Genomic DNA, 11,207 nt, shown 5'->3' with positions numbered 1-11,207 from the left:
CTTTTTTTCTTGGCAAAGAATTTGATATTACACAAAATGGAAAACAGAAAATTTAGAATGTATCTTATTTTTGAGTGCAAAACAATGTTTTATAGATAAAAAATGTGGTGGTAATTATTATATTGCATGAAAACAAGTCAATGCTTCAGTTTTTGTTTTAAAATTTTAATGTGTGTAAGGTAATCTTGCGAATGAGAGTCATGTCATCTATGAATATGATAGACTTAGATGCAAATTAATTGATCTTCTTTTTGACTACTCTAGTCAAAACAATCAATTCATTATCGTACCTAAAAATATGATGACATGTCTCTCACTCACAAAGTTACCTTTTAATTTGCAATAAAAGGTCAAGCTTTCAAAAACAAAAAAAAGTTGAATCATTAACTAATTTTCATGCAATAGTTAAACTTTGATGGATTCAGAATTTTAATTACTAGTGAAATAATCTATACTATTTATCATTTATATTTTTTCCTTTTAATGAAAATTCAATTTTATTTAAATATACCTATTTTCAGAAGGAAAAAAAATTAATTCTCACTAATGACATTTTAATCTTTTTGGTCTTGAGCGTATAACTACAAATACAGCTCAAGTAAATTATGGGCTGGTCATAAAATCAAGATTATTCATTAATTAAAGAGAAATTACTTATAATAACAATAATCTTTGAACTAATAACTAGAATAATATACCAAACAAAACAGACAAATCATGAGTTAAAGTCCAAAATACCTAATCCTCAAGAAAATTTAACTAATTTTTAAAATAAATATTCCTAAACAATTAAAATTATACTAGTAAGAAAAGAAAAACACTCATTTTGTGAACAACGATGAAAAAAAAACACCTATCTAAAGCTCCCCCCCCCTCGACATGAACCCTAAACTCTCCAATCTTCTTCTCACGCTTCTCTGCCACAATAAGCTCCGATTCACAAGGGTAGTAAACTTGAATCTCAGAAATCCGACGAACCAAAATCCCCTTTCTAAAATTCTGAGTTCTGTTGATTTTGTCACTCCTAGAAGTTCATATGTTTCTGCATAATATTGTTTTTCATGTCTTTCTTATTACATTCTACATTTTTTTACCGAGAGATTAGTACATCAGGCTGTCCAAAAACATATCCAAAAAGGTTGTATCAAGAGGGAAAATGTCCACTGCAACATTGAGCATGAACCATAACTGTCACTTGGCAAATTTGCAGATGGTCGAGGAATCAGTTGGCGTAGATGCATGGGAATCCATTAAAGAATCAGCTGTTGGAGTTATTCTGAGGGTTGAAAGCGCTGGATTATACCTGGTCAGCCAAAACCGTTCACCATTTACTTACAAACCAGCTAGTAGTCGATAGTATCCATGAGATGTGGTCTCTGATAGAAGGACATACGATTAGATTTTTGTTACATGATTTGGTGAAATAACATGTTTAAATTGTGAGCCTTTCAACATACATGATAAGGTGGAGATTGATCATAAGCCATTTTGGGAAGACATGGGTGTGTCTGCTGCACATGGACCGATGCTATCTGAGTTGAAATTTTGTTGCCACGCATTAAGAATTGGCCGTTTGAAAAGAGAAGAATGATTGGCCTTCTCTGTATCTTATCAGTTGGAGTACTTGGTATATCTTCTGGTAGTAGAATTCCTTTGGAAGCAGCAAAGAGAGTCTTACACGCATAAGCATTTGAAAGATATCCTTGGGGGCGTGTTGGTTTTTCCAGTTTGGTTAATTCAATTAAAATTGTTTCGTATGAAGGAAGAAAGAAATATGTGTTATACTGCTGACATTGGAGAGCCCTTTTGCGTCCTGGCAAGCTCCTTCCCTGGACTGAACCTAACTCCATCTATTTTATAGGCTTTGACGTAGGTGTTTTAGATCCAACCACGAGAGTTACCTCTAGTTTCAGGTGCCCAAATGTACACTGAGTAATCTTTGGGCTCCTTACTGGTTTCCTCCATCTTCAAGCTAGTTCTGCTAAGATATTGGTTTGCTTATATATATTTTGACTCTCTATCGACTTGCTAAGATCTATGTTCCCCCACTTAGAAGAAATAGCGATTTCATGTGATCTATGGATAATAATAGTTCTTTCTTCTATAAATAAAAATATATATTACTTTAAATGCATACACAGTTCCATTTAATCTATTTTTTATACATAATAGTTCCTAAAACAATCCTTAGTTTGTCATTAAACAATCTCTCCAACCTCACAATATTACTTGGAGAGAAAAATAATTTACAACAAACTTGTTCATGTAAAATCCCTTGTAAGGTTTCAAAAATTAATTTTGAGTTTGGTCGGTTATAAGAAGATGAACAAACTCGACTCTAGATTATTTAAAAAATATTTTATTGATCAATCAATTGAGATTAGAATAGTGTTTGAACAATTATTTAAAAGAAAGACTGATGGCACTCAGCAAAAGTGAGTAGAATGATAAGTTCAGTCGGAAAGTAAAGTTGAATCGAGGAAATCCTAGTTCGCATGCCGTTGATCTGTCTGTGTGTTTCTCAGTGCCCGCCTTGCCTTCTCCCTTTATTCTCGAATATCTTTTACTTTTTGTTCTAGAGTCTATTTGAACTAATAAGCTTGACTGAGCTTAATGGACTGAGCTTTTAGGCCAAGCTCCTACGACGAGCTTTCTGGCAGAGCTCTTGGACCGAATTCTTTTATTAGGCAGGCTTTGTTGAGAGATGCAATCTCTCTCCAACATGAAGGTTTCACATTTTTTGAGGTATCCAAAGTACCTCGCTATTTTGTGTGTGTGTTTATGATGAACTATGTTGTTTTCAATGATCATTGTTGAAATAACCATAAAGTTCAAACAGATCATTACAAGCATACAATACTAATAATTAGCATAATATATGTCTGCATTAAACAAGATTTGAAGTTCATAAAAATTTAGGAAAAAAACAAAACATTACTCGCCCAGTTGAAAACACATGTTTATTTGCTAAACAAATGATCTCTCTATTATTTTTTGTTAAAAAAAACCTAAATTTAAAATCTTAATTTCGACCATCAGCCATGTGGTGGAAACGACGACGAGGCTGACGCATCATATCTTCCCCGGATTTTTGCAGCAGCAACCTCACACAGTTCCTCATAAAACTCCTCGTACCTCCGCAACAACTGTTTCACCTCTTCTTCGTCAGTACTCTTCATAGGCAACGACGGTGCATAAGCAGCCTCACCCATCTTCAGTTTCTCTTCTTCTGCATCTGCTTGGATCTCCATAAGATTGTTTAGGTTTTTGCATAACTCATCCACCTTCACTTTCTTATGAGCATCCACGATCTTGGACGACAGCGACGAGTAGCCCTCGCCGTTGATGATTCCTGAGGGATGGTTTCCGTGCAGATTTTTGTTACATGATTTGGTGAAATAACATGTTTAAATTGTGAGCCTTTCAACATACATGATAAGGTGGAGATTGATCATAAGCCATTTTGGGAAAACATGGGTGTGTCTGCTGCACATAGTCCGATGCTAATTGAGTTGAGATTTTGTTGCCACGCATTAAGAATTAGTCGTTTGAGAAGAGAAGAATGATTGGCCTACTCTGTATCTTCTCAGTTGGAGTACTTGGCATATCTCCTGGTAGTAGAATTCCTTTGGAAGCATCAAAGAGAGTCTTAGACGCATAAGCATTTGAAAGATATCCTTTGGGGGCGTGTTGGATTTTCCAGCTTGGTTAATTCAATTAAAATTGTTTCGTACGAAGGAAGGAAGAAATATACACTTCGTGGATGTGTACATGCTCTTCTCATCTGGGTGTATGAGTCAATACCTGGTATTGGGCATGAATATGGGAACCATATTCAGGGTAACCAAGTTCCTCTTCTCTCTTGGTCAGGATCTCGTTGCCGTATACAGTGGGGGTCAGTTTTATGAAAAAGAGAAAAAAAATCACGAGAAGATAAGTTTCTTTTATTATTGTTAACTCTTATGAAAATACATCACTTCTCTATAATTAATCATGCTAATGTTTTTTACATTTTTTTTTGTAGGTGCGTGTCAGACACCAAGTTGGTAAGGCAGAATCGGACATATATCCTCAATGGGATGATGACAAGGTTGATGATGATCTTCATAGCTTGATTTTAGACATTATACATGAGCAGCTTGATGATAAGCATTGGAGCTTGAAGGCAGCTAATGAACCAGTTGCAAACAAAAAGAAAAGGGATTTAGTGAGTGAAGAGGATGATTGTATGAAGAAAAAAAATTCAACGAAGAAGACAACCACAGTGAGTATACTTACTTGATTTTCTACTTGTATGTATTGCTGAGTTTAGTTTGTAAAGCAGGGCTAGAATTTCTGAGTTTGCTTGGTTAAGCCGTGGTGGAATTAATTTATTTTTTACTTGATTTTATTGCTGAGTTTGTTTACTGTTTATAGCAGGCATGTGGATCTAGCCTTAATTCAGGTGGAGATGATAGATTCAGGCATGACCTACTGGAAGCAATGAAGGCATTGACTGCAACAGTTAAAAATATGGACACAGTTGTTGCTGAGAAGGTGTTGGCTGCAGTAGACACAAAGATTGACGAAAAAGTAAATGCAAGAGTTGGTCATGTCAAGCAGGTACTTGGCAATCAAATCTCAACTTTATAAGAAGAGATTGCTAAAATTAGAGAGCAGATGCAAGCTACTGTCCCCAAAAATGATGCACACATTGTAAACCAAGAAGATGAAGTCAACAGCAATGACCCGGTTAATGTTTTGCTTCTATTACGAGTTTGTCTATTTCAGGTTAAAGTAACTATATATTCGAAATTAACTTGTAATTGTTTTTCACATACTCAAATAGTCATGGATGGTCCAAGACAAGACAGCATATGATGTAGATGCGACAGTAGAATGTGTGGTTAGAAGAAAAGCCAACAAATCCGAGGTCAAGCTAATGTCTCATATTCTATTTGACACTGATGGTGAGAAGGTTGCTGTAAAAAATCTAGTAAAAAAAACCAGCTGAAGGATTAAAAAAGTTAAGAAGGAGAAGAATGTAGTTCCACAACTTAGAGATTCTGATGAAACATGGTCTGATTCAGAACACAAGAAAAAAGGGAAAATCGAATAAAAAAACTTTAAAAGTAGCACTTACTGGCACTTTAAATCATGAAGTTTTTTCACTAAAACTTTTAACCCTGAAATTGACATTTGTATCATAAAAAACCTTCAAACAAAAAAAATGACCTGCTTAGCAGGTACAAATAGTGATGTGTAGTTTTTTTCAAAAACAAATATTTATTTAATTCATAAAATTAAATAAAAAACAAAAATTAAAAAAACTCAGCAAATTAAATAAAAATTCAAAAAATCGTAAAAAATTAAAAAATTATTATAAAATTCAGAAATTAAATAAATTTTCAGAAAATTAAACAAATTTAAAGAAACTCAAATAAAAATCAGAAAATAACTAAAAATCAGAAGTTAATAAAAATTCAAATAAATAAATGAATAAGATTAAGTCGAAATATATAAATTAAATAAAAATGAATTAAAATGAAATAAATATATAAAATTAAATAAAAATTCATGAATTTCACAAATAACAATGTTTTTAATAAACTTCAAATTGACATTTTATTCATTTAAAATTTAGTGTAATACATGCATTATGCATATTATCGTTGACAATGACGGCTGTCAAAATGTTTTTATTGACACATCTACAGTCATTTTCGACGACGGTGTCAGAAATTACCGTTGGAGATATGTCAAAATCATCATTGTTAATGGTTATGTTAGAAATCATCATTGTAAGTAATGATATATTTGAAATTATAATTGTCAATGTTGAGGTCCATTCTAAAAATAATAATCTTGTATTTTTTGGAAAATACTTTTTAGTTTATATTTTTTATTTATTTTAAAATTTTCTAACTTTTGTATTTTTGAATTTTATTTTATTTTATTTTCTGAATTTTTATTTAATTTTTGAATTTTATTTAAATTTCTGTATTTTTATTAAATATTAGTTTTTATTAGTTTCTGAATTTTTATTTAATTTTTATTTTATTTTCCGTTTTTTATCTGTTAAACACGTCAACTTTATAGTTTGAAGATTTTTTCTGATATAAATGTCACTTTGAAGGTTAAAAGTGTTAGTGAAAAAACTTCAAGGTTTAAAGTGTTAGTATGTACCACTTTCAGAGTTTTTATGCGATTTTCCCCAAGAAAAAATATGGGAACCTAGATGCCATGTTAGACCAGTTGGCGGCATCAATCTTGGATGGACCTTTGCAAAAACGCAAGCCACAACTGACAAAGACTCAAGTGTATCCATATGTAGGTAACTCAACTGTGAAGAGGATTATATCAGCTGATTCTCACTCTAAAGCCCTCTATGATCCTTTAGCTAAAGTTGCTGAGACAAAATTCATGAAGCTATTGGATTATCTGCAAAGTCTTACGTAAGTGTCTTATTTTTTCTTAATAATTCATTACTGTTAAACTAGCTTGAGCTTGTTTTTAATCATTTCAGTGATGATAACAATGTAGACACTCACTTCTATATGAAGCTGATAACGCCAAGAAATGTCTGGGAAACATATGATTTTGGATGGCTAACAGATTCTGTAAGTAACTCATTTTTTTCTTGTATCAACATGGATCAGGGTGGCTAACACAGACTCTTTTTTTACAGCATATGGCATCTGCAATACTTATGTTTCATAAAAGATATATGAGGAAACCTTCACCATACTTTTCAGATAGGATAGCTTTTCTTGAGCACTGGTTTGTCAAGATGTGGGTCAGAGACTAAAATAAATACGATCCTAGGAAGTCGGAGTTCTCAGAAACTTACAAGAAGGTCTTCAATGGCAATTACCCTTCTAAGTTTTTCAACAACAGAAAATGGATGAAGGATGTGGATCGACTTTTCCTTTGCCACTTGATAAATGGTGAACACTGGATCACTTTAGAATTGGATCTTCCGAACAAAGTGATCCATGTCTACGACAGCATACAGACAATTGTCCCGAACATCACGGATCTTCAAGAAGAGTCTCGTCCTTTCACGAAGATGATTCTTTTATTGCTGAATGAAATGGTTCCTGACAGGAAGAAGAGTTCACAGCAGTTCAAGATTTCAAGACCTAAAAGTGTGCCACGGAATGAAGACCCTGGTGATTGTGGTGTTTACGTTTTGAGGTATACAGAGTGTAGGGAGATTGGCTGTGGTTTTGAAGGTAAGTGTAAAAAACCATCCTTTATTTTATTTTCTTCAAGTAAAAACAATAAATAAAAGTTAAATGTTAGTTCTACCGGTAACCAAATTTCATGTTTTATTGAACTTTTGCGGGTTTTATTAGGTTTTTAAATATTGATTCTTTTCAAAAAAAAAAATCAAATCGAGTTTATTTTATATCATCATATCATCATATCTACATGTTTAACTGCGGGTCCGGGCTCTGAAAAAGTACAAATGTTATTCATTTCTTCAATTTTAATATGTAACGGGCTTGGGAAGGGTTCATAATGTAATAGGGTTTGTCTTGATTTTCCTTTGTAAAAAGCCTAGTCCATGGCTTCTTTAATACAATGTTTGACAAAAAGAAAAAAAAAAGCCATTTTTTAGATATCTAAAAGAACAAGACACGGACGACAAAAGAAAAAAGAAAAAATAGTCAAGACACGATTTGATGGGTTGGTAGTGTATTTCATGTTTGGTAGAAGAATTAATCTTCATGACAGTCTGTTAATTTCCTTATTTGGGATGTCGTGTACAAAGAGATACACTCTTCCTCTTTTCTTGAATTCTTGCTCATCCTCATCCTCTTTCTGCTCAAACAGCTGAGAATCATGGCGAAGAAGAAAGGCGTCAAGTACTTTGTGGTAAGTGAATCATCATCTTACTTTCTTTCTCTTATGTGTTATTGTCAGATCACTGAACTAATGAGATCCATGTCTTAAAGGTGGATGCTTTCACTGATTCTGCTTTCAAAGGGAACCCAGCAGCCGTTTGTTTCCTCAACAACAACAACAACAACAACAACGAGAGAGACGACACGTGGCTTCAGTCTATCGCCACCGAATTCAACATCTCCCAAACTAGTTTCCTTACTCCCATCCCCGGTTTCCAAGCTCGCTTCAATCTCCGTTGGTTTACCCCTCTAGCCGAGGTTTCTTTTTTTACTTGGTTTCTGACGGGCCGAGGCCCAACAACCGACTAATCTCCAGATCTTTCTTTCTGAGTTGTAAAGTTGGTCCATTTACTTTTACAGGTGGATCTTTGTGGACATGCGACTTTGGCATCTGCTCATTGTCTCTTCTCCAATGATTTGGTTGATTCAGACAGTGTCGAGTTTGTCACAAGGTCAGGGGTTCTTACAGCCAAGCGAGTCTCAGAGCTCAATGATGATGGTGAAGTGAAAAGAGGATCCTTTTTGATCGAGCTGAATTTCCCTGTGGTTCCAACTTGCGATATCGATCTCAGTGATGCTTCCTCCTCCTTGATCGCCAAGGCCTTGAACGGAGCTACCATTCTTGACACTAAAGCTACTGCCACCAACAACATCCTCGTAAATATGTTTTCCTGTTCAAAATTTATGCGTCTTTTGTTTGTTTGTTTGTTTGTTTGTTCAAATCATTTTGACTCGCTTGTTTGAAGGTTGTGCTTCCATCTTTGGAATCTGTCACCGAGTTGCAGCCAAGAATGGATGATATATTGAAATGCCCTTGCGATGGCATCATCGTCACAGCTGCTGGTTCTGCCGGATCAGCTTATGATTTTCACAGTCGTTACTTTGCTCCTAAACTTGGTGTCGATGAGGTAAAAAGAGTAGCTGCTTATTTGGTTTGTAACGCTATTTTATCATATATTCATGTGTTTCTTCTTTATATCATTCTCATTAATTGGTTTTATCTCCCCTCTCCTTTGTTTCAGGACCCTGTTTGTGGAAGTGCACATTGTGCGTTGGCACATTATTGGAGCCTCAAGATGAACAAGTGTGGCTTCTTAGCTCACCAAGTAATCTCTCTACTCTCTTTTATTTTCTCAAGTAGTAGTGTTTTAGAACGCGATTATTTATTTTGGGAAATATGGTTAGGCTTCGCGTAGGAGTGGAACACTTGGGATTCATTTAGACAAGGAGAAGCAGAGGGTTCTCCTGAGAGGCAAAGCCGTTACTGTTATGGAAGGCCATGTCTTGGTCTAATCTGAGATCATGTATTGCTACACAAAAACAAAAAAAACAAGCTCCTTCCACTAATGAATAAAGACAGGAAACCACTGATATAAATTATTTGTGTTCATTACAGTTATTTCTTTGGGAACTTTCTTTGTTGTGGTAAGTAAATCAGATCTTGTCTGATTTGATATAACAGAAGACGTTTTTCTAAAAATTTCTGTCACTATTCAATGAGATTCAAAAACTCGTCTAAATAGTAAATACTCATTTTGATGAACATAAGCCATGAACCTTTTTGTACCTTTTGTTGCATGTTGTTTACTCATTCAGATGTCTCAATGTAGAAGTGCACATTGTGTATAAGCACGTTACTGGAGTCTCGACGTAAACAAGTGTGACTTTTTCGCAGACACTGTGTTGCCTTTGCTCTCACTCCTCCCTCAGCAACAGACCGTATGAAATCATAAAAAATTCCTAATAATTTTGCAGGGATTAATGGTTGGAACAAACCAACAGATCTCTATTGCTATGTCTTTGCGGACGTCTCTTTGCTCAGGTGGCCTTTGGCCTTCCCGAAATAACATACACAAATCGAAGTCAATTTATACAAAGACGAAAATCCGTACCTATGTAAATGGGACGAAGTATAGCTTTGAGATTGTCTATATCATTATGAAACCGAGCCGAGAAATCGTTCAACTCAAGAGTCGTAGATCGGTGCTTCTCAAGAACATCAGCCAAACATTAACACAGAGAGGTATGAATCATCCTGAGACTGTGCTGTGCTCTATGAATGAAACTATATTATATTGTAGATTCATAAGATTTAATAATACTGTATATTCTTTACCATTTTCAAATTTTCTATTACAGAAATCAATTTAAAAGTCACAATAACCATAAAATAAAATTTTAACTATATGTATATGTTATATTTTGAATCTTTAAAAACGGCTATAAATTAATTAAAATATTAAAAATCCCACACTAAAAATTGTGTGACTAGTGGTTCAAAATTTCATTATAAAATGATACAAATAATTAAAATAAAGCTATATGAATATGAGTCTCATTTAAGAAAATACTAGATTTTGATCTGCGCTTAAGAAGTGCGGATATTTTTTTGTTTATCGCACCTAAATTTATATATATTATTAGATATACATATATATATATATATATATATATATAATATCTAAAGACTATCCTATTATTATTATATCATTTTGGTACAATGGTTTCATTGAGTTTTAGTATCCGAGTTAGACTTGTGGTTGAACATAGAGTTCAATTACTCGTATATAGTGATGGTAGGATAATGAATGGTCCACGTTCTTCGCTATTGTTATTGTATTTAATGTACTTGTAACACGAAAAAATACTAATACTTTAGTATATATCTCTTTTGCATTGTTTATTCGATATTGTAACCAAAATATAGAAAATGTAAATTTTAAATTAATAATGACGCATCTATTGTATTAATGGACAATAAATCTTGTTTGAGAAAAAATATATTTTTACCTATGTATTATATATAAACTATAAATATTAATAACTATAATAAAAACCAATAATTACAAATGACCTAATAAATAATTTAATTATCAAAATAGATCATAATAGCATATTAAATATTATGGTCTAATTCTATAGTAACATTTTAATTTTTTAACTCTCCAATTCATGTTGCCAAATAAAACTAAAAGATACTTGTACTTTAATAAGATAGATATAATATATATATATATATATATATATATATATATATGTATATATATATATATATAATTGTGTTTGTTGAATACATGTTTGTATATGTTTTTTTTTAATTTTTTGTTTGCTTGTATATGTTCAAAATTGTCCATCTATATTATTAAAGTCAAGTATTTTTTGCTATTATTTGAAAATATGGATAACCGTATAAATGAGAATTGTTTGGAAATATGAATATCATATTAATTTTTTTAATTTACACATTTAAACATCTCATTTACAATAAATTAAATATTTTTGTACTTTTTTATTTATAGATTATGTCACTGTATTTAA

General features: G+C 33.0%; 2 protein-coding genes across 2 annotated transcripts; both read left to right on the top strand.

Moving 5' to 3' along the window:
- Positions 1–3,822: 3,822 nt before the first annotated feature.
- LOC108845754 (uncharacterized) lies at positions 3,823–7,345 on the top strand. Its single transcript, XM_056989720.1, has 8 exons — positions 3,823–3,882; positions 4,025–4,264; positions 4,420–4,602; positions 4,829–4,963; positions 6,175–6,434; positions 6,506–6,599; positions 6,890–7,214; positions 7,338–7,345. Exons 1-8 carry the CDS (start codon positions 3,823–3,825, stop codon positions 7,343–7,345), a joined length of 1,305 nt encoding a protein of 434 aa, XP_056845700.1.
- A 255-nt stretch (positions 7,346–7,600) lies between these two features.
- LOC108830105 (uncharacterized) lies at positions 7,601–9,437 on the top strand. The gene is made up of 6 exons (XM_018603739.2): positions 7,601–7,860; positions 7,941–8,147; positions 8,250–8,546; positions 8,636–8,797; positions 8,912–8,995; positions 9,075–9,437. The coding sequence occupies exons 1-6, from the start codon at positions 7,828–7,830 to the stop codon at positions 9,180–9,182; spliced, it is 891 nt and encodes a 296-aa protein (XP_018459241.1). The 5' UTR covers positions 7,601–7,827; the 3' UTR covers positions 9,183–9,437.
- The last annotated feature ends 1,770 nt before the right edge of the window (positions 9,438–11,207 follow it).

This window comes from Raphanus sativus, chromosome 1, assembly GCF_000801105.2.
Source record: "Raphanus sativus cultivar WK10039 chromosome 1, ASM80110v3, whole genome shotgun sequence".
In the NCBI taxonomy this organism is placed as follows: domain Eukaryota; kingdom Viridiplantae; phylum Streptophyta; class Magnoliopsida; order Brassicales; family Brassicaceae; genus Raphanus; species Raphanus sativus.
The sequence above is the reverse complement of the archived record's forward strand: the minus strand, read 5'-3'. Positions and strand labels throughout refer to the sequence as shown.